At 42.3% G+C, this 24,274-nt stretch overlaps 1 protein-coding gene across 1 annotated transcript in view; it reads right to left on the reverse strand.

Moving 5' to 3' along the window:
• Positions 1 to 24,274, reverse strand: part of SLC25A12 (solute carrier family 25 member 12) — a 156,126-nt gene that overhangs the window by 73,943 nt on the left and 57,909 nt on the right. Inside the window, exons 9-10 of the mRNA XM_063429727.1 lie at positions 23,802 to 23,886; positions 513 to 597 (exon numbers count right to left, since the gene is read on the reverse strand). Coding sequence (XP_063285797.1) covers positions 513 to 597; positions 23,802 to 23,886 — 170 coding nt within the window. The remainder of the gene's footprint in view (positions 1 to 512; positions 598 to 23,801; positions 23,887 to 24,274) is intronic.

Here is a 24,274-nt window from a genome sequence, read left to right on the forward strand (position 1 = left end):
TTTCTAACTAATCCCTTTCATGTATATCTTATACCTTAATTACTACTTTGTCCCGTTTTTACAATCCAGGAACAAAATTGTTTCAAACTAATTCTGTACTTTAAACTGGGCCAAGCAAAATAAACCACTGGGTTTGCAAAATTGATTCAATTTCCTCTTGTATTTTATTCACCAAAAAAATCATATTTAATTTCCTTCCTGTCTTTCAACTTACACTTTTCTCTACTTTGTATCAGAATCATTGTGCATAATTCATGTTTGTTATGATCAGTGTATCCAGAAGTAGTGAGCTATTTAATGAGTTCTCTGGACTTTCTGGAACCACAGGTGGCAGTGCTGTTCCAGCTAGTCTTCAGATCGTGTCCAGAAAAAAACAAAAAAGAAGAGCATTTCATATATTCCTTCAGTTTCTGATCTGAAAACAATATGCTGCATCTTAGCTGATCTGTGCTAGTGTGGAGATCATATGACAATAATCCAAGCTTGAAAACAGTGCAAGGCATGTCACTCACCTCCAGCAATTGAACCCAAAGTGAATCTGTATGCAGACTCCGCAACCTGGAGCCAGATTGGCCTCCCCACATCGCTGTAGGATTGCTACGGAAAGAGATTTAAAACATTGATGGGCAAAGAGGTTTTGTCTATGCAACCATGTGCGAACAAGTCACATGCAGTTTGCTATTTTTGGGGGCTGAAGAATGTTACATTTTTCATAATTTTTTGTATAACTCATTTCTGGTTTAATTGAAAGCTTGTTGCGTTTTTTTTTTTGTTTGTTTTTCATGAAATTATTAAATGAACTCCTGTCTTACCAAGATAAACAAGCTGATAAATAATATACCAATACAATTCTTGGAGCCATTTTCAAAACATGTAATTACTTTGCTGTTGTTTTCAATATCAGTTTGTTGAAAGAGACCAACAGAACAACAAGTTAACATCACAGAAATAAAAAAAATAAAAAAAAATAATTATATATATATATATATATATATATATATATATAAATAAAACAAAGGCTTGGCACTTTTACCCCGGGTGCTATCTGCGTTTTGTAGACAATCCAAATAATGAAGGTGCACTCGAGGGGATTTTCGTGAATATAACTTATTTTATTACATATTAGCAAAAATACACACTGTCCCGATCAACGTTTTAACCCCTGTGCGGGTCTTTCTCAAGATCCTCATTGAAATAACAGTTATATTCACGAAACTCCCCTCTAATGCACCCTCATTATTTGGATTATACATATATATATCTATCCATCTCAAATGTAGTTTGGAGGGCACTCACTGATATGCCATCGGTTTGTAGGAAAATCCTGTGTTCTAATGCTTAAGTGGTCTTGAGAAAGGACCTTTATTGCACTAATACAGTTTGTTACTTTTCTATTAGTTAAGACCTATGAGTGCCCACTTTTCTTAACATATATTTTACGTATTATATATATGTACAGTATACATTTATATATCCATTTCCTATTGTGACCGTATCTCGTACATGGCCGGTGTTGGTATCTCCTGACTATCTGGCCTTAACGCAAGGCCAAAAAGGTAGTGTATGCAAATCGAGAGGATACTGTTACTAGAGTGTTAGTTAGAAAAAAATTGTGTAGAAAATGTTAAGGGAAATGAAGAAGTAAAGAGATATAGCGAGAATAGGAAAGTGAGAGAACAGACAAATATGGAATCCAAAAGCTGGTGTTGAGGGGAGTGGGGATATGGGAGGAGAAAGTGTAGGGAGAAATAAGAACATTATGAAAAGTAGAGTGAAGGAGGAAGGGGGAGACGAAGAGAGGGAGATAAAAAAAAATAGGGGGGAGGGAACAAGGGAGGGGAATACAATGTGGGTGGGTGCTCTCCACTTTGCAGAATGTCTTGTACATCACTTAGGTGGTTCCCAATTGTGAACCATGACTGGGCCCCCCATGCACCCTTCCAAGTCAGAATCCCACCCATCGATGCTAGTTTGCTGTAGCAAAAACATATGTTCTTGTACTACAATACCCATAATTCTCCACACATTATGTTGCATTTCAATAATATCTGGGAGAGGGATACTATTAGAAACCTGTTAGTGTTCTGCAATTTACACCACTAAATAAAACATTGGACACATTCTAGCTTGCGTTACCATTTCTTCATGAGATATCCGGGTTTCTTTTAAATTTAAAGATTTAGTAAATTACTCCGTAATCCCATTTAGACAGGGCAAAGCAAGGGCAAACATTACAAATAAGAGAAGAAATGTAATTATTGTTTAATTTCTCCTCTTCTCTATATATTTTCTGTATTCTGACTGTCTGACGCGTAGGTCAGAACTTAGAACAATGACTGACAGGGAGCACCCAGTTGAAGGATAAAGGTGTGTCGATTTCTACAGTTAATTTTATTCTTTGCACCTCACAAATATATATTTGTTAAATATAGAGATAAGCAAACTAAATATTGAAAACAATACCAGGAGATCAGAGAGAAGGAGGCTATTAATTCACCCCTTATGTAAGGTGAAGGTTCCAATAAATCTCTTGATTTTTTGCTCGACTCTGTGATCTTCTTTAACTCATGGGATACTGTTAAACAGAAACCAAAAGGCGTAACCACCACTGTTACATGTGAAGTCTGAATTTTATTCTAATTTATTGAAGCCACATAGACCTTCACTGAGAATATGGTGATATTTATTAGTTCTAAAAAAAATGAATTCTAATAAATTCTGCATCCATTCACTTTCCTGACATTTGGAATTGGGTAAGTGGTATTAAATCATTGTCATAGTAGGATTTTGTGGATAATATATGTTGTTGTTGTTGTTTTTTTATTTCCTTGCAGTTCTTGCAAAACGTATTCTTTACCTGAAGGGTTCTTTCTTGATGCTTTTGATTGGGACTATCACAACAGTTACAAGTTATGTCTGTTATGTCTTTTATGTCTGTTACAGTGGGCGAGGGGGTATTTCTAAAAGTCTGTCTGTTGACAATGGAGGATAAATTTATAAAAATGTGGTTTGATTTTGTCATTAATTTGATTATATTTATTAAAGTGATCGGAAAAGTGATTGTTTTCCACCAGTTTATGGGCAGAATTTCCATTTTTAAAAGACTGGCAAATTCATACTGAAAGAAAAATTCTACTGCTTCTCTGAATATATTCATAAATCCCTCAAATATTTTAAAAAATAAATAAATTTAAAAAAGGTGCATATTGGAAAAGCAAAATTAGGGTGCAAAAACTAAAATAAAAAAAGCAACAGATTTAAAAAAAATCCGGTATATTAGATAAATAACGCCAAAAAAAGTCAATAAGTATTTGCGAAAAATAAAGAGTAAAAAGCGTCAGCGACAATGGGAAGAGACGAGTCCCTTTAAAATCTTTCCCCTGCTTGAGAAGGAAATTTAGTACGGTTTGGCTGATAGCTGATTTGCCTGCCCATTCTGCCTTGGCTTAAAACCACAGTGAGCCAGGCGATGACAGCATCCCTGCATATGCTCTCCAGCTTTTATCAGACTTTGTCAAGCTTCATGAGTTCAACTGTAAGGGAATTCACTCAATAAGGGTAGACTGCCAACTAAACAGCTCCGTCTCAGCTCAGCCTAGTCCTGCACTTGCTAACTAACAAAGATAATTACAAAAGTTCAAAAGGCCAACTATAATTATGTTTTCATGGGTGGATTAAAACCCTGCTCTCCTGATGATAGCCTCAATGCTGCAATGTCACTGGCCTTTTGTTTCATGTTTTCTCTTAGAAAGTTTAACTCTTTCAGCATCATCGTAAAGAAAACGGAAACGAGTAAAGAATGTTTAATGTTTTTTTTTTTTCCCCATACACCACTCAAAGAGTCTGTTATTTTTTTGTCTTTTTCCAGTCACTGGGACTTTGTGTAACCCACCAGAGTGACAACAATCGTTTTGGAAATCAACCGTCACCTTTTTACGGGGGGGGGGGGGAGGAAAGATATCCCCTTACAGTAAGGTGACCAATTAAAGAATTTTATGAGACCATGTGCAAAGTGGTGTGTTTTTTTATTCATTGTTACTCACGGTTAAATTCACTCCCCAATTCGACAGTTTTCAAAATATGGAAAAAGCAATCCCTCTTTGTTATGGAAGGAACAGAGTCGATCTAGCACTAGGCTGGCATGATTTCTGGGGTAACTGTCAATGATTTTTAATATTGGGTTCACTGATTTTCGTATATAGCAAATATATGTTTGTGAGGTTTGAAAAATAAAATTAAATGCAGAAATCCACAAAGCTGCTCTGAGCTCTATCCTGGAGTGTCTCCATTTTGGCTTCCTGTCAACCATTGTTATAAGCTCTGGTATTTTCTCTCAATGAACATTGGAGTGCGCGGAGAAACCGAAAACATGGGATAGATTTATAAAGTGTTTTGGTTCTGAAAGTGATGCAACAGTTAGAAAAGTGGAGTGATCGCCAATGGAATGAACGACTTTAAGAACCCCTATTCAGGACATAGCACATTGATAAATCTCTAATGTTTTGTTTTCTTCTCCTAAAAATGCACTGTGTGTCATGTCTGTGTCAGGGCTAACTAAAGCAGTCAGGTTACACGTTCACTTCCTGTTGCAAACAAGTTTTCTGCAGTCCTCCAGATCACCTGGGCAACCTTAGCAAATGTCCGGTGGGCAGCAATAACCGCAGACCAAGGACAACAGGGGAGATCAAAGGATCCTGGTAAGGGGACAACCATTATTAATAAAAACAATTGCCACAATACTGGGGAACGTGGCAGTGGTTATCATGCTTAGAGTAACCCTTTAATAAATAAATATTTATATATTTTTTTTAATAAAGCCCCAATCTCTCCCTCAACCCACTATCCCCCACACATACTACAGTCCCAATCCCCTTTGCACCCTCTATAGCTCCTATTCCTACCTAGCACTTACTACAGCCAACATCACACACACACACACACACAAGCTCCTATCGCTCCCCTGCACCAACTACAGCTCCTTTCCTTCCTCTGCACCAACTACAACCCTTTTTCTCTATGCACCCACTACAGCCCCTATCCTCCTACACAAGCAACCCGAAAAGCAGCGCCTCTCAGCCATGTCCCTCTTTTGTCCTCTGATGTTTCACTTATGGAGACTTAAAAAAACACATCACCAGCAAATGCAGAGCAAGTGTCTCCTTAAATTGCTGTACAAATACAGGAAATTTTCCCCATGCAAGAGCTCTTCACATGGGCTGCCCTACACAAGTTCTGAATTCACATGCTCACTTATCCATATAAATTACATATACATATATATCGTACCCATATAGATCACATACGCATATAAAGCAGATATTTTATCACAATTATTTGGTCCCAAGACATCTTTATTATTATAACCATTAAAAATCCTAGGCAAGGTATTTGCAATCTGTAGGGGGCATGAATTTCAGTGGGGGACTCATGTTCGAGTTTCACCAAAAGCCTTGCAAAGTCAATAGCCATCTCTGTATTCCTACAGCTCATAGGCATGCGCATGGGGTGTGTCTGGGCACACCCTATTCACGGCAGCCCACGCTATGTGCCTCCATAGGCCGATGAGGGAGATCAAAGATCTCCCTCACCGGCCCACAGCAGCATGGAAGGAGGCAGTAGAGGACCCGGGGAGCTCTTGCCAGCAGCTCCGCCAGGTTCCTGCCGCGGCAACGCTCAGATCTCGCGAGAGTGAACTCAAGCCCCGCAGGGAAGGCAGCAGCACGGTCCCCTCTCTCTACATAAGGTAAGAAGGGAAGGGGGATATTAACTAAACAGTCCCCCCACCCCACACAATACACACACTAACAGCACCCACACACATACATCACCCTTACACACACATTAACAGCACCCTCACACACACACAGCACCCACTAACAGCACCCTTACACACACACTAACAGCACCCTTACATACACAGCACCCACACACACACACAGCACCCTCACACACACACAGCAGTGTGTGTGTATGTGTGTGTGTGTGTATATATATATATATAAATATATACGCGGCGTGTGTGTTTGTGCTTTAGGGTGCACACCTTTATGCAATAGGCTGCGCATGCCTATGCTAAAGCTATAGTGCCCTATCTGCTAATTTGTTTTATGTCCCCAATTTTCATACAAAAACTGAAAAAAGGGTTTTATTTACCTTTAGTCCAACTCTGAGACTCCTTCAACACTGCCGGATAACCCGCCTTCCCCAACATCATCCAAGAGGAGCACTGGAAACTGATATGCATGTGCAGCAAGTGTCGCGCTCGCAATCAAATGAGTCTCATAGGAAAGCGCTGAATTCAGTGTTTGCCTATGAACTGCAGCTTCATGTGACCAAGTTTTACTCAGTCGGCGCAGCAAAAGCTCCTCTAGACGTGCATTTAATATTGCAAGTTTACAATAGCAGGACCACTGCATCCAGACCATCAAGTGGTTTGGGTGACTTTAGCGGTCCTTTAAGTTTTATTTAATTGTGTAATTTCCAGAGAGGTGTCCGTTTCCTATTAAAAAGGATATATCAGGGGGGCGGAGCCTAAGCGGACGGTCGCATGTGTGTGGGGCTCCGACCAAGGAGGGTAATATTCGCCCACTTTTTGGCGCCCAGACCGGCATTATCGAGCCCTGAACATCCCCTAGCATACCTATATCCAAATGGGGAAGAAATCCCAAAAATTACGGCAAGATGCTCCCCGAACAAGCATGAACATAGGGGACTTATGGCGGCAGGCCCAAAGCGCACATGGGCCCAAAATGGTGGCCATCACAGGGGACTGCTCAGATCTCTCCGATGATTTCTCATGTGGAACGGAGGAGGGATACACGACGACACCGGCGCTTCCACCACCGCCGATACCACCTACGAAGCCAGACGCAGCTCCGGTGACAGCCGCAATCACTGGATACCACCGCATAGGAACACTGGAAAACACCTCCCTCTCCTGCAAGCAGCAGCTCACGACCCTCCAACAAGAGGTCAGAGACTTGCAAACACAGAATTACTCCTATGAATGCCGCTTTGCTGCACTGGAAGATTCCCGTCGCAAAAATAACCTGAAAGTTAGGGGAATCCCTGAACACATACCCGAAGCTGAGCTCCCACACGCAGTAAGGAGATTGCTAGCAGCCCTATTGACACCCAAAATCTCCAAAACAATGACGATAGAAAACATATTTTGGGTGCCCAAACCTGCTAAAGCGCCACCCACAACATCAAGGGACTTAATCATACAATTTCAACATGGAAGGGACAAAGCCGCTCTCATGAATGCACTGCGGGGCAATACACCATACAACTTCGAGGACATGTCATTGTCATTTTATGCAGACCTCAGTGGCAGCACATTGGCATGGCGCCGAGAGCTAAAACCGCTCACTAGCCTATTGCAACAACCAGGGGCGGAGTGACCGGTCGGGCACTTCGGACATGGTCCGAGGGCCCGGCCGGGAGGGGGGCCCGCCATCTGGGGGCCCGCCTGCCCCTTTAAATGCTGCAGCCGCCTGAGCGCTCTCTTAAGAGCCTCAGGCGGCTGCAGCTTCTCACCTCCCCTGCCCTGTAGCGTGGCCGAGCTGCACTCTGGTCCGCGGTGCCCGCCGGAGTGATAGGAAGGTGCACACTGTGCACCTTCCTGTCAGTCCGGCCGGGTACAGGAAACAGAAACTCCTGTTCCGTGCGGAACAGGAATTTCTGTTTCCTGTACCCGGCCGGACTGACAGGAAGGTGCACACTCAGTGTGCACCTTCCTATCACTCCGGCCGGGCGTCGCGGACCGGAGTGCAGCTCGGTCACGCTACAGGGGAGGGGGTAAAAAGAGATTGGGAGGGGAGGGGGTAAAAAGAGAGTGGGAGGGGAGGGGGTAAAAAGAGAGTGGGAGGGGAGGGGGTAAAAAGAGATTGGGAGGGTAGGGGAGGGGGTAAAAAGAGATTGGGAGGGTAGGGGAGGGGGTAAAAAGAGAGTGGGAGGGGAGGGGGGAAAAAGAGATTGGGAGGGGAGGGGGTAAAAAGAGATTGGGAGGGGAGGGGGTAAAAAGAGATTGGGAGGGGAGGGGGTAAAAAGAGAGTGGGATGGGAGGGGGTAAAAAGAGAGTGGGAGGGGAGGGGGTAAAAAGAGATTGGGAGGGGAGGGGGTAAAAAGAGATTGGGAGGGGAGGGGGTAAAAAGAGAGTGGGAGGGGGGAAAAATAGAGTGGGGGTAAAAAGAGGGGGGTAAAAAGAGGGAGGGGGAAGAGAGAGGGGGTAAAAAGAGAGAGGGAGGGGAGGTAAAAAGAGAGAGGGGGTAAAAAGAGAGAGGGAGGGGGGTAAAAAGAGGACGGGGTAAGAAGAGAGAGGGAGGGGGGTAAGAAGAGAGAGGGAGGGGGGTAAGAAGAGAGAGGGAGGGGGGTAAGAAGAGAGAGGGAGGGGGTAAGAAGAGAGAGGGAGGGGGTAAGAAGAGAGAGGGAGGGGGGTAAGAAGAGAGAGGGAGGGGGGTAAGAAGAGAGAGGGAGGGGGGTAAGAAGAGAGAGGGAGGGGGTAAGAAGAGAGAGGGAGGGGGGGTAAGAAGAGAGGGATGGGGTAAGAAGAGAGAGGGAGGGGGGTAAAAAGAGAGGGAGGGGGAGTAAGAAGTGAGAGAGGGGGTAAGAAGAGAGGGGGGAGTAAGAAGAGAGGGGGGAGAGTAAGAAGGGGGTAAGAATAGGGGGAGGGGGGAGTAAGAAGGGGGTAAGAAGAGGGGGAGGAGGGAGTAAAAAGAGGAAGGGGGAGTAAGAAGAGGGGGAGGGGAGAGTAAGAAGAGGGGGGAGGGGGGTAAGAAGAGGGGGGTAAGAAGAGAGGGAGGGGGTAAGAAGAGGGGGGAGTAAGAAGAGAGGGAGGGGGAGTAAGAAGAGGGGGGAGGGGGGTAAGAAGAGGGGGAGGGGGAGTAAAAAGAGGAAGGGGGGAGTAAGAAGAGGGGGGAGCGGGGTAAGAAGAGGGGGAGAGTAAGAAGAGAGTGAGGGGGGAGTAAGAAGAGGGTGGGAGTAAGAAGGGGGGTAAGAAGAGGGGGAGGGGGGAGTAAGAGGAGGGCAATTGCCCCCTCCCCTATCCGCAGGCACCGTGCGGGCAGCCGGCAGGGGAGGGAAGAAGAGAGGACCCGGGAGCTCAGCCTCTGGGTCCTTCTTGCGCGAGCACAGATCGTTGCCGCGGTTACCACGGCAACGTTACAGCTCTGGCGAGAGTAAACTATGGGCTAGAATTCACTCTCAACACTGTGACCACCAGGGATTCCTGGTGGTCGCAGTGGTGAGAGTAAACTCTAGCCCCATAAACACACTGCCCCCACACACCATACACATTCACACACTGCCCCCCATACACACTTACACACATTGCCTCACACACACACACACACACTGCCCACCCATACACACACAGCCCCCCATACTAACATTGCCCCACATACACAGCCCCCTCATACACACATTGCCCCACACACCCTACACATTCACACACTACACCCACTCACACACACTGAACCTTTCACACACACTGCACCCCTTACACATTGCACCACTGCTCCTATACCCACCCTACTACAGCCTCATATCCCAGCAGACCCCAGGTAAGTTGTCAAACTGTTCTTAAACGGTTTGACTACTTACTCTGGGAGGGGGGCCCGGCCCTCCTGGCACCATAACGACTAAACAGAGCAGTAGTGGTTATTGTGCATGGATAATTTCTTTAAATAATCTACAAGTGCCCCAGTAGCCAGCAAGCCAGCCAGCCCACAGGCCAGCCAGCCAGCCAGCCCACAGCCTGGCCAGTAGCCAGCCAGCCAGCCCACAGGCCACCAGTTAGGCTTACAGCCAGCAAGCCCACAGCCTGCCAACCGCAGCCAGCAAGCCACAGCCTGCCAGCCAGCAAGCCACAGCCAGCAAGCCACAGCCAGTAAGCCCACAGCCTTCCAGCAAGCCCACAGACTGCCAGCCAGCAACAGTAATTAAGGTAAGAGGAGCCAACTTGGCCTAGGTATCAGCGAGCTATGTTGTGTTGCTATATTGTGAATAGGAACCAGAGTGTTGGAGAGACCCCCCCTCCAGGCCCCATTAGACTCCATTGTAGTCTCTAATGGGACCTGGAGGAAATTCTTTCTAACACACTCTCTAAAGGACACTGAGATAGCCTCTGCTAGAATGCTCCCCCCCTCCATGGCCCATTAGCCCTCAATTGTAGTCTCTACTGGGGCCTGGAGGCGACTGTTTCCAGCAGGGACACTGAGATGGCCTCTGTTAGAAAGACCCCCTTCCAAGCCTATTAGACTCCATTGTAGTCTCTAATAGGGCCTGGAGGGGATTCTTTCTAACACACTCTCTAAAGGACACTGAGATAGCCTCTGCTAGAAAGACCCCCTCCATGGCCCATTAGCCCTCAATTGTAGTCTCTACTGGGGCCTTGAAGGGATTATTGCACTTTTGTTCCTTGTGTCTAAAGATTGTGTAGGGTGTGGCTGGAGGCGGTGCATGGAGGCGGGACATGGGTGGTGCTTGCTGTGGAGTGTGGGTGGGGCCTGTAAGGGGGCCCTTGATTTATTTTGCCCGGGGGCCCTGAGGGTTCTCAGTCCGCCCCTGGCAACAACACAAAATCGACTATAGGTGGCGCCCGTCCAGGTCCCTATCCATCCTCCATGGAACCTCTACTTACATCATTCGCAACCTTCAAGAAGCCGTGGCGATTCAGCAGCGCATGGGACTACCCCAACACTCTCTCAGCATGGACACTCCCACCTATGGCTCCCCAACCAGCCCACAGATTGGACCCAGGAACCACTGCGGACTTCGTACCCAAAGAGGCCGCTTCGAGCACCAAAGCCAGGCCCACAACTTGAAACTGCAGGGGACTGCCTCTTACGGGCCCGGTGCGGGACTCATACAATTGAACAGCCCTCTACAGACAGGGCACAAAAGCCCATACCTTCACCTCCACACACAGCTAGAAGCTTACCTGGACCTCTCTCAGACCACATTAGCAATTTTTCTCCACATGTTATCCCCCCACCCCCCTCCTGGTGGGCCCCAGGATCACACGGGCTAGGAAGGCTTCATACATAACCATAGTCAAGGCACACGATCCGGATAAGGATGGCCCGACAACACGCACGGGGTACCTAAGTTGTTTGCAACCTCACCGTTTAGACGTAGGCTTACATTTTCATAACCCCAGGCACCGCCAACAAAGTTTATGACCACAGGTATTCGTTAAAAGCTAGGTTAGACAGCTCATTAGGGCAGCATGCTTATATTTATAAATACCCAACGCTGGATCATCTCAGCTGTCCTTCCTACCCCCCCATTTACTCACTACTTACCAAGTGCTCCAAGTACTGCCTACTTATCAATAATTTGCCTAGCATGTCAACCCAATCGTTTTTAAAGACAAAGTTTAAGCCTCTATGTGTTATGTTCACATTCCTATTGCAAATGCCACAATGTACAACCTTTTAAAACTGAACATACGATGATATCCTGTAAAGTTGCTATATAAAAAAAGAATTGTGCAGAATGTTCCACATGCTGACCAAATGTTAACATATGTTTAGTAATATGCTTGTCAAAGCCGTTGGGGCATGTCAAGCCCACTTGTTATATTTCCATGCACACCAAAATAAAGAAAAAAAAAAGAAAAAAAAAAAAAAGGATATATCAGAAATATCATAATTTTAATAATTAATTCTAGCTATAGCCTACAAACCAATAGGTGAAAATGTAAATAATGAGTGTGTTTATTGTACTATTTGAAATGCATGTTTCCAATGCCAATTGTCCACAACATAGATTTGCTTAGAACAAGTAGCAAAACGGTCTGTAGACATAAAAAATAAATAATAGATTTTAATAGTTGGCCACAAATTAATGATTTGCGCCACACATAAATTTGTGGCACAAAATGGAATGGCGATGTGTTCTTGAATAAATAAAATTATGAATAAATGCAAAATGAATGTGAAATACTACGCCTTTCACAAAAAATGTATTGTAAAGCACAAATGTAACTATGCAACAAAAGTCACAGAAAATCAATTAAAGCAGTCAATAAAAATACAATTGACTTAATGTCCCTTTAAAAAAAATGCATTTCACAATTACCAAAATCAAATTGTTGACTTCTTAAACGCTCCTAGCTTTCCACTGTGCAGGAAACGTTTTGTTTTGTTTGTTTGTTTTTTTTGCTCATTGAAGTTAGTTTGAAAGCTATTATTTGATTTTCTTATCAAGTCGAAACAGAATAAAATGGATCAACAAAATGGTTTATTCACTAAACATCAAATGAAAACCTAATTTCGAAATGCAACTCAAAATCATCAAGTTTTCAAGGTTATTCAGTAAAGTGAGCATTAAAAGTGAATGCGGGGGGGCGGAGCGGAGCTGTTAGCCTGGACGGTCGCATGCTTTCTGAGCTCAGTACAATGCTACCCAAAAATGGCTAAAATTGGGGAGAAAGCTGTCACCTAAAAAGCCCAAGCCTGACAAGAGCCCATTGACCTGGGATATCGGCGATCTATTCCGGAATGGGACATGGGCCGCATGGGACAATATGGCGCTCGCAGACGAGGGCTCCTCCTATTCCTTGGACAACATGGCTATTGCCCCAATGGAGAGTGCCTCACTAACTGATAAAAAGGGACATACTCCACTGACGGCGGACCGGGACCCAGTCATGGCAACCCGACTCAAAGTGATGTTGGCTGAACTTCGGGAGAACATAGCGGGAGATCTGGCTCCCTTCAAGAAGGCCATCGAAAGTGCGACTACCAAAATGGTCCAACTCGAGACCACCCAGAGCACTCAAGATAGTTGGCTTACAGAGGTGGAGAAAGGCCTGATTGCCCTGAGTCAGCACCAACAAAAAACTTGAAACCAGGATTGACGCCATGGAAGACCAACTATACTGGAGACAGGGGCTGATGAGCTCAAACCCTCTACACCAGTATGCCTACAACATGACCTCTGTACAGCTTACCAACCACGCGATTGATGGCTATAATACTAATACACTCCCCCCATTCCTTCCGTTACTCTTGGCTGCTTCCAGGTTCTATGCCCTCGTACTTTAGGGTAGGACATATACAGCACCTTTGGCATGTACTCCAGTGGTACTTTCACTCACACTACCCTTAGGCAGGTTTTCTATTATTAGAAATAAAAAGCCTAATTTCACATGCATACTTAGGTACTAGATACTGCAGCTCTTCCACCCTCTTGATACTTACTGTATTCGTTAATACGCTGTTAATGTGGAACTCAATTTGAACATGCTTTATGAAAGAATTAATTTTTATTTATTTTTTTTAAAGTGGATGCAGGGGGCGGAGCCAGCTGGCAAGCTGAATGGTCAGACTCAGCCTGAGCTCCGAAAGAGCAACGGCTACTTACCCACAACTTACCTGCCACGGCGACATAATCTCCCCCACTGAGATCCCACACAATAGGAGAGGACATAGGGTAGCATTCCTGTAAGACTCGGGCTGCGAGTGGAGGTCAAACCTGAGATATCGGCCTCTTGCTCTCACAGACTTTCAGGCCAAAGATGGCGGACATCTTAGCTGTCAACTTGTGTTATATTGCACTTATGTCATTTATTTTCTGTAATGTTCTTTCTCACCCATAAAAAAAAAGATTTTAGGGGGGCGGGGCTTGACCAGCAAGCTGAACAGTCGCATGGTGGAAGAGCTCCTGCCACACAGACTGTTTATAGGGAAATGCTTGCAGACTTCATGCCTAAAACAATACCGGGGTACGCTACCCATGATGGGGGCACCCTGGTGAATCACTCGATGCCAAACTCGAGTGTTTCCCGCAATCGAGAACCCATGGTGGCAGGCCGCGGCCTGCGGTGGACAGAGCTGGGGGACGACGGCCGCTCCCCTCGCCCCTACGCCGGAGGCACCAAACCACGGACTACCCGCTCCCCCCCCCTCAGGACCGGTGGGGTTGATCCCGGTCCAACCTCTCCAGGCAGCGCAACCTCACAGGCAGCCCCTAGCCAAGCGGGCCCATACAATGGAGGATGCCGCATGCAGAAACGACTATTGCCTCGAATGGCACCCCACTCTGACCAAGCTGGATGCCATATTCAACGCCTTCTGGGCGCATCTGGCTAATAAAGAGCGGCATACCAAAGCCCCAGTGCACTCACCTGATGAAAAACCCCACCACAGACGCACGGGCCTCCACCCAAAGGGACCTAAAAGATGGCGCCGAAAGCGAAGACTCCTCCTGCTGGCACACAAACAGGCGGGAAAGCGCCACGCAGTAAAGCCAGCTCGAAGTGGCCTACAAACACCCCCCAGACCCGGCATGAAGCCGCGACCTGCAAAGCAGACAACAACAGACAAGCCTGCTTCAAAGCTCCAAACCCGCTCAACAACACGTAGAGCCCCAGAATACCGGAGAGAAACTCTACTTACCCACTTCATCCGAACGGCCCCTGCAGTAACAGGCGGGCGAGACGGTCACTGGAGCTCCTTACTCTGCGCCTTGCTGTGCCCCGGCAGGACTTCCAAATATACCAGACACCCTTCTACACGCTGGGCATAGGATGAAAGAGAACTCACGGGAAACAGTGGGGGTACATGCCCAAAGCCTCTGTTATAATGGACGCTATCCATACCACACTACAGCCTCCCCAACAGAGACTAACCAACGACATAGCTCCCAAAAGTGTTATTTTATTCTGTTTGATCGCTTTCACCTGTTTAACATCCTGTTAATAAGCTCATCAGATATGTATAGTGCCTCACTACACGCATCAGGCATCCCCACTTTTCACCTGTTGCCTATTAACCTTAAAATGACAAGCCTGCCTGCCTGGCAAACTTCATGATTATTTTTCCTCATAGACACTCGAGACTTGCAAGCATACATCACACAAATGTTATCGCATAGCCACACACATAGTAATAGCACACAATGACCACCATGTATAATTGTACCCATAGGTCAAACATGATTAATCGATGTTCAAGCTACTTCACTAACCATGTGTGCAACTAAATCACTCGTACTATTCAAACCTTACCAAAAAATGTGCCGATTCATCGAAATGGAACAAATCAATAGTTTAAAGAGTTTTATATAACATGTAACATGTTTCATTATGTCTTTTATGCATTCCTGCATCTGTTCACTGCGACAGTGTAGGAAGATCTGTTAACATATGCACAACAAAAATAAAGAATTACAAAAAAAAAAAAAAAAGGATTTTAAAAAGTGAATGCAATGCTATTCTCTGCTACTTTGGCCTTACATTTGAAATTCTCTTTAAATTCTCACTTTAGTGACTAACAATGTGTGAATATAGTGGAGTTGGGGAGTTATTTTTTCCACATTTTACAATTCAATGTTTAGTTAATACCCCAAGGTATGGACAGTAGATACAATGCTATAGTATAGCACACACGTCTTGTGTGTGCCTTCTCTCTCTCTCTCCTTGTAAATATAAAACAAGCGTATGCCTGTGTCTTTCAAAAACGCAAAAAAGCTATGTTTCTTCACAAATATGAAATATAACGTTTATGATGGCAAATGTTAGGCCATACAATTATTTTCTCCATGGGCATAGAGTTCACAAGAGCCAATTACAAGCTCAATACGGATGACCCCATTCCCAACAGAGGATGGAATAACCACCGCAAAATGGAAAAAAAAAATCAATATTGCATCTCACACTTCAGGACGTGCATGTGAGAAAATGAGATCACCAAACCCCTGAGTCACAAAGACATACGCGGGAATTTTAGGCAAAAGGCACGACGCACAATCAGTATACTGTGCTCTGAGTCAGGCAGTGAAATGCTCTGCACAACTACACAAAGCGAAGAAGACTGATTCCAATGGAGTGAGCAGTCTGCATCAGGGTTAATTTAGTTGACTAAAACTAGATTAAAAAAAAAAACAATTCAGATGACTAAAATATGACTATAACTAAAATGGCTGTTTAGTCAAAAGATTATGACCAAAACTAAATTGAAACTTGCTGCCAAAATTAACACTGGTGTGTGAAGGAGCTACAGAGGGGCTGGGGAAGGGGCGAAAGAGACAGACCCGGGCTTGGAGATACACCAAAGAGATACACCCAGTGGGGCCGGGGAAGGGGCAAAGTGGACAGATAGAGGCTTTAATTAAACCCATTAGATTTTAGTCGTGTCAACTAAAATCTACTAGAAATGTAGTCGACTAAAATCTACTGGACTACGTTTTTAGGGACAGCTTCCTAGCACCACAACCAATATATCAAAGGGATACTATAGGCACCAAAACAACATTAGCTCAATGAAGCTGTTTGGGTGTATAGATCATGCCCCTGCAGTCTCACTGCCTAATTATCTGCCATTTAGGAGTTAAATCACTGTTTATACAGCCCTAGCCTCGCCTCCCTGCATGTGATTTACACAGCCTTCCTAAACACTTCCTGCAAAGAGAGATCTAATGTTTAAACTTCCTTTATTGCACAGTCTGTTTAATTTAGAATTTCTAATCTCCTGCTCTGTTAATGGCTGTCTAGACCCTGCAGGAGCCTCCTGTGTGTGATTAAAGTTCAATTTACAGAGCAGGTCCCCAATGTTTTTTCAGTCAGAAGTACTGGATTGCACCAGACATTATCATAATGATTATCTAACAGCAGGTGGTGCAACAGCTGCGGCGAGACCAGGACGACACTGGATAAAAGGTGAGTTTATGTAGGGATATATGTTTTTTTTTTTTTTTTTGCAAAAGGGGTGCCCATAATATAAATGTTAAGGAACACTCTTCCATTACAAATATATTTCTTGATTACCTTAGTGTTCCTTTAACCCCTTAAGGACACATGACATGTGTGACATGTCATGATTCCCTTTTATTCCAGAAGTTTGGTCCTTAAGGGGTTAATGTGAATTATAGATCTCTGGAATGCAAGCTTTGGTGAATAAAATCATTATGTACCGTTGCCTGATTACATTTATATAGGACATCATTTTTAAAATGAGGATCCCTGTACATAGTATTGCAGAAAACAGAAGAGCTCCCACAGACACTAACACCTATCATCTCACTATACTGTACTGAGAAGCGCAACATATTTCTCCCAGTATAATTGCACAAAGTAAGAGCGGCCTGGATTAAAATGTGCAGACTTACTGTAGCCAGGAGAGAAAATATAAATATGCCTGTCTCTTGATGTTTAAGTTATGACGGTCGGGAAGTTAGCAGACTGTCTGAAAGGTAGACATACTGGTTCCTTCATATTTAAGAAGGATTCCGTTTCTTAGAAACACCTGCTTATCTTTATCCTTTTCTCGTGACGATTCCCTGCCTGGTAAGCTTCGCCAAGTCACACAAAAACTGAAGGATTACACTACACTTTGTCTAAAAGCATTTCCTTGGCAAAACTTCTCTGTTAAATACTGTAATTTTCTTTGAAGGATATGTCTCTTTTGTCCAATTAGGTAACGGCAGATAAGACACAATATCCTGTAACTCGAAATGTTGCTGAACATCAATGATTATAGGGAACCGGGAGGTGAATGAACCACGGGATCACAGCAATGCACCATTTTAGAAGGCTATCAAAGAAGGCCATATATATGCTATTTAGGTTATATTTATTGAAGATCACATTTGCTCAAAAGCAGGGCTGGCCTTAGGACTTCAGACACCCTATGCAAGGAGTGAACCCCCCCCAACACTGTTAGTATGTACGTGAAATAGAATTACATGTGCATGTGGGTCTTTACATATGTGTGCAGTGTCAGTAAGTGGGCATGTTGGTATTCTTGTGGCAGTGCCATATCAATAAGTGTGCTACTGTGTGTCGGTGTTCCTGTGTGTAATGTAAGGGACAAACTTGGCCATGCGCCCCTCACATATCATTTAAAGTGCAAATCGGGACATTCTCATAGTGTTTAGCTAGCCTTTAGGGCTAAATGAGCATTGTAGGTACTGTAGTTCACAAAATTTTTAAAGGCACTCCATAAGTTTGTAATATGCTTATGGATATTCTGGGTTTCATGAGAATTGTATTGTCACGATCCTTACCCAATTGCCACCACCGCTTCAGGCTTCCTCGCAAGTCGCACAAGTTTAATGCACAGTTCGGTCACGCGGCCTTCTTCAGCATATCAATTTGGATGCTGCCTGCTCGAATGATGCGTACTTAAGAGCCGAACGTTTGTGGAACGTCAACTATGGTTCGAAATTGCTTGCGTCACCTAGGTGACCTTGTTTCAGCACTTTTTGTGGGGTGACATGGAGCAATCAGAGCGGTCAGAAGGAATTTTTTTCCTAGCTTTTTGAAAAAATTGGAAGTGCTTCAAACTGGTTTTTTTTGCCTTCTTTTGGATCAACAGCAAAAAACATATGTGAGGAAGGCTGAACTTGATGGACGCAAGTCTCTTTTCAGCTATGTAACTATGTAACTATTTAATCCTGGTTTGTCCCTAGTCCATTGTCTTATCGTGGTGTCTGCCTTTCTACCAGAGTGTGTTCCTTGAGTCTCTTGAGTATTTCTGGATTTTGACCTATTTGTTATTCTGAAGCGGCTTATTTCGATTTCCGTCTATATTTATTCCTGACCTTGGCTTCCTAATTGCCTTTGTCGTTCTCTGTTTATTACATTAAATCCAGCCACTCTAAGTCCCAGTAATACATCTCTCTCTATTTCTCCTATTGGGGTTCCCATTTCCTGTTCCTGTGAATTGGGGTACACTTCCCGTAACATGTACATCACATACATATTCTTAAAACCTGTAAATATCTGTTATATAACATTCCTATGGACGTTCTGCACGCTGGATGTGATTTTCGCATCCAGCGTCGCAGAAGAGCCTCTAGCTGTTGTCAGGAAGACAGCCACTAGAGGCTGGATTAACCCTGCTATGTAAACAAAGCAGTTTCTCTGAAACTGCTAAGTTTACATCTGAAGGGTTAAAACCTGAGGGACCTGGCACCCAGACCACTTCATTGAGCTGAAGTGGTCTGGGTGACTATAGTGGTCCTTTAAGTAATGCAATATTAAAACCACTAACCACCATTTTAAAATCTATATGTTTTTGCCGCATATACTGATGCAGTGGTTGTGAAATGCTCCCCCATCTTTCCTTACTAAAATGAGAAGCAAGAGTTTGCTGTGTGAATACAATAATCAGGTGCTATTAATCACAGCTGCGATATTAATCAGTCTGAATTCACTGTTCTGCATTGCTCAGACACCTAATTTCTCCGTCTTAACAGGTGCCTTGTAAACAGCTTTCACAGAAGCAATAGATTGGCTCAGACACTTATCAGGGATATATCTTGTCAGTCTCTTCTAAACATGTCAAAACAATCATTTAAAATGAAGTCTCCCACGGAACCGAAATGAAAAATTACAATGATACATGAACATTTATTAGACAAAAAAATAAATGTCTTTTTCATATTATTTAATTTTTTTAAAGGAAGGTTGTTTTTTTTGTATGCATATACCACTTATATTTAACCCCTTAAGGACACATGACGTGTGTGACACGTCATGATTCCCTTTTATTCCAGAAGTTTGGTCCTTAAGGGGTTAAAGGTGTTTGAATTTGAGACGATGCGTGCATAAAACGTCACATGCTTACAGCATACCACGAATTACGAGGTCTGTAGAGTTGCCATTTTGTTTTTCTAGATTCTTGTGAATAGTTCCACTGGTTGGGCAGGGCCTCAACACACTGCCTGGCAGTATGTGGAATACATTCCCACCAACACAAAGTCAATTAATTAATCAATGATTAGTTCATTCATTTTACACCTTGAATTACTTCACACATAAATTTCACATTTTACCAGGCAGGTCTCTGAAACGTGAGCAGACAAAATGAGGAAATCTAAAGTGTGCTGAAGATAAAATGCTCTAAAGCCCTTCAAAGCAACCATAGCGAGTGATACACCACCAGTAGCCAACTGAATCGTGAGGCTCGTTTTGGAGTTAATTTCAGTAAGTTTGATTGACATTTGTCTCTCTAAGAAGATGGTCACCATATAGACATGCACTTGTCCTTCTGTCCAGTAAGCGGATAATGAGTGGTGAGAGCAGTGGAAACCAGACGCTAAGTAGCTGTTTAAGGTTCCCATAGAGAATAGTGGAAGCTGCTAGCCGATACCTAGCGACTGTCTTTCAGAAGCGGCAGCCGCTAACTCCCTAACCATAGCGACAAGTTGGTCAGAAAATGTAGCAGCAATATTGCAAACAATTCCCAAGATTCTATTGCTTTAAAAAAAAAAAAAAGAAAATGACAGTCAAATTAGTTTTTTTCAATGACATATTTGTAAATGTGGGACACAGTCTCAGAACAATAATATAGCAGGACAGGGGGAAAAAAATTGGGACCGTCTTGTGAAAATTGGGACAGCTGGAAAGTATTGGCTGCAAAAATGAAAATTGCATGGGTGGAGAAGAATGAGGGACAGCTTCTCTTTAAAAATATATAGATATATTTTGTTGCACATCGAATAGTCTGTGATTAGCAGGAGGCAAACATTTCGGACCAGTAAACTACTCCTTAAACCCCATGCAAGGATAATAGGACGGTGAGAGAACTGGAGTAAAAAAAAAATATATATAATAAAAACGCCAGCTATAGACGAACGAAGGTGCCATCTTTACCTCACACCATGTGGTTCTGGTTTTGGATCATCTAAAATCAGTACATGTCATTCGATACAGGATACAGAGCTTTCAGCTTGAAGAATGTGTAAGTATCATTTCTTCAAATGCCCTGTGGGTTCTATCAATTTTTATTGGACAGTCTTCTGGGATAATGAGCATCTTACTGAAAATGGATTCACAGTATGGGCAAGGTCTCTGATTGCTGTACATTGTCTCGGAAAACTTCCTTTCCTGCTCCCTCTGTTTTCTATTTCAGCTAATTTAATATATCTAACTTCGTACCATTTGCGAAGTGAAGACATGTTTTTCCGATCTCCTATTACCTATCTTTAGCATGTGTATGTATTTCTTTTTTTTAAAGAAATTGTTATATTGACTAAATATGTTCTATGTGTATACACTAGTCATTTCTTGCTCCCGTATTAAAACAGATAACCTGTTAAATTGTGAATCCTTCAGTAAATTGAATCATGGAATTTTACATTACAGAATGTTTTCTGTAAGCCAAAAAATGTCATGATTGAGTAGAGGCTTACTCTAATAACTCCCAACAAATCTATTTTATTTTTTTTGGGGGGTGGGGGTAAAGAGAAACAGGGAGGAATTTTACAGGTCTGTTTTCAATTTATCTTTAAAAAATGTTTTTTTGTTTTTTTTTTCATACACATTTAAACATACCCACCAAACTGTTAAAGTCTGCAAATAATGTGTTTTTGTTAAAAACTTTTTTTTTTTTTTATTATTATTTAAAATGTTTTTTTTCACTATGTGAATTTTCTGGATTTATAGCGGAATTACGAGTTGACTTGGAGAAATCTTCCAATTTGTCTATTCTGGCCTTAACATTTGAAATTCACTATGCATTCCAGACAATTCACACGTATAACTCGGTCTGTGATCAGTAAAGTAAGTAATGAGAGCCAACGTCTCTCCTTCTTATTTAAGAATCTTGATATTGAGTATGATAGGGGCACAAAGATCCAGGACATAGCTAAATACAGCGATGTTGATTTCTACATTTAATTAAATTTTTCAGATCTTGCAAACACATATTACACATAAAAGGGATAATATTAAAAATCCAGGGACGTGACTTTTTCTCAATAAAGTTGTGAACTTGTCCAGTTGTAAAGTTGTGTTGCCAAAAACACTTTTTAGAAAATATTTGTTACTTTTTTAGGATTCCGGCTGCTGGTGTAATAGAAGTATAGAACTATACTAATGTATACTCTATACAGCAATTTTATAATATTAATTACAACAATGCATCAGCTTTTCATTCAATAAACAAAAAATATACAAGTATTATTAAATCAAAAAAACAGTCTAAATCAAAAAAACTGACATTTGCTTCAAGCTGATACATGCAGCTCAAGAATTATTATTCTCTCATAATCATGATCTAATCGCAACACAAACGTGTTGTGTATATAGAAAATGTGTTACTTGTGTATTTTTTTGTGTAATTTTTTTTTTTAAACATTTGAAAGAGCTAGTAAAACAAACAAAAAATAGAAAATAAAAATGTCTTCCTTAACTCATTTGTCTCTGTTGGTGGCCCCTGTGAAGTTCACTATTGTGACATTCGCCAGCCTGGAGCGACAGGTTGTGAGTAATTCTTGAACACACAAAAAAGCCAACTTCCTGAACATCTGTGTTTGACACTTACATAGCACTGAACAGACCAGGCAGGTATGTGAAGGCATCGTGGAATGAAAGAAGACCACATGTCTTATGACTGGTCAGAAAAAAAAACATGTCTTTATTCTAGAAGAATAATATTATAACCGATACGTATCACATGCATAAAAATTTTTTTTAAGTATTTGCAGGTATTAATAAAATAATTTTACTATGTGCTTTTTTTTTCTTCAATTTTTTTTTTTAAGTCTAGCTTGAAAAATTGTTTCAAACATGTCACACAAATGTACGTATGTTATCAGAATTAATTAAAGCTAGAGCAGTAATTAAATTATACATATACAAATAAACTCTAGTAGGCTTTTAGGCTTATATTTATCTGCACTGGATGGGGAATTCATTTTAGAATGAAATAAATTAAATGGAATTCTTTTTTAGAGTATCAAGTGGGAAGTGAAAGGTAAATATTCCGGCCATTTATATTAATACCTTAACGACCCAAGTTAAATAGCATCCTTACCAATACACAGCAGCCAGTCCTGGTCTCTATTTGGAGCAGAGAGTTAAAGGGACACTGCATGCATAACCTCTATAGCTTGATCTAGTAAGTTATGGGTGCAATGAATACATCCAACCAAGTTCTAAATGTTTAAGGGTCTTTTATTTTAAAGAATGCCCATTTCTACAGACAGAAGATAAGGATACTATAGGAACTACTTGAGAATGCTAGAGTCAGTGAGTAGAAGTTAGTATGAAAAGGGGATTTAGGCCTAGGGGTGCTTATAGTTAGGGAGGTACAGTGTTGTGAAGACATAGGGTTAGGGATTAGAGGGATTTATTGTTCAGTATACTAAAACCTCAGACACTCAGACTGAGGTAGAGGGACCCTTCCAGGTTAACCCTTTGAGTGCACATTTTTGACACTCAAAGGGTTAAATAGGGTGTCCCCACATCTCTAACAAAATAAATGTATGTAAGAAAATTTAGATGAACTAAATTGCCCACCAAAATTAATCTCGGAAAAACAGAAAAAAAAGAAAAATGTCCACGATTTGGACTAACCAAATTTGCCTTTATAAATAAACCCATTTAAAAGGTAAATATAAAACACTGTGTACCTGTTCAAGTAGGGCACAATGCTGTAGCTTTATACAAAATAAATACGCTATTATACAGATTGTATTTTACTTCTACACTTATTTTTCCTGTTTAGCCCTAATCTAAAGGTTATACAAACTGCACATACATTGCATTCCATCATTCCACCACTAAATAACACATGGGGCACTCTTTATTAGAGTCAGATAAAAAAAAGTAAGGTATATGAAACTCCCTGGATTAGTCCATTATAGCGGGTTATAGGGCTAATTGCCCATTTAACACAATCCAAGCCACCAGTTGGTGTCATTGAGCGAAAAGGGGTGAGATTTCAGAGGCATATAGTGGTCAATGTTGTCGGATCTACAGATTGCATTGAAAGGGTTAAAAGCAGAACTGAATTTTGTTCCACTCAACTGGTTTAAGTGAATTATGTTTTTGAATCAATGCCCACCTGTCTTTGAAGTTCAGCCAAGTTGTAGGGTAGGGCTCCTTCCTCTAGTGGTGCTATTCTCTCAATGTCAGTCAAAGTCAGACGGCTAAAATTAAAATTAAAACAAGCTTAAAGAAAATAAATGCTGAAACAATAATTTTAAGTAAACTACCCCTAAGTATAAAAGGACATTTTACCCAATATAGTAACAATATAACTGACAGTCTAAAAATATCAATTCACACTTTAGTAACATAATTACTATGGATTATAAAACATCTTCTGTTCTTCTTATAAAAGGTAAAATATATAATACTGGTCATTTTACAGTTATGTGTCAGGAGAATTGTGTATTCCCTTGCCCAAAATATGGAACTGTGTCAATTTTACCATGCCCCGACAGCCATAAATACTTATATTAATAGAGACATAAGCAAAAAATATTCCAATTTAATTACACTGCCAAGACAGGACAGGATTTCAAAGCTGCAATG

This window comes from Pelobates fuscus, chromosome 8, assembly GCF_036172605.1.
Source record: "Pelobates fuscus isolate aPelFus1 chromosome 8, aPelFus1.pri, whole genome shotgun sequence".
NCBI classification, from domain to species: domain Eukaryota; kingdom Metazoa; phylum Chordata; class Amphibia; order Anura; family Pelobatidae; genus Pelobates; species Pelobates fuscus.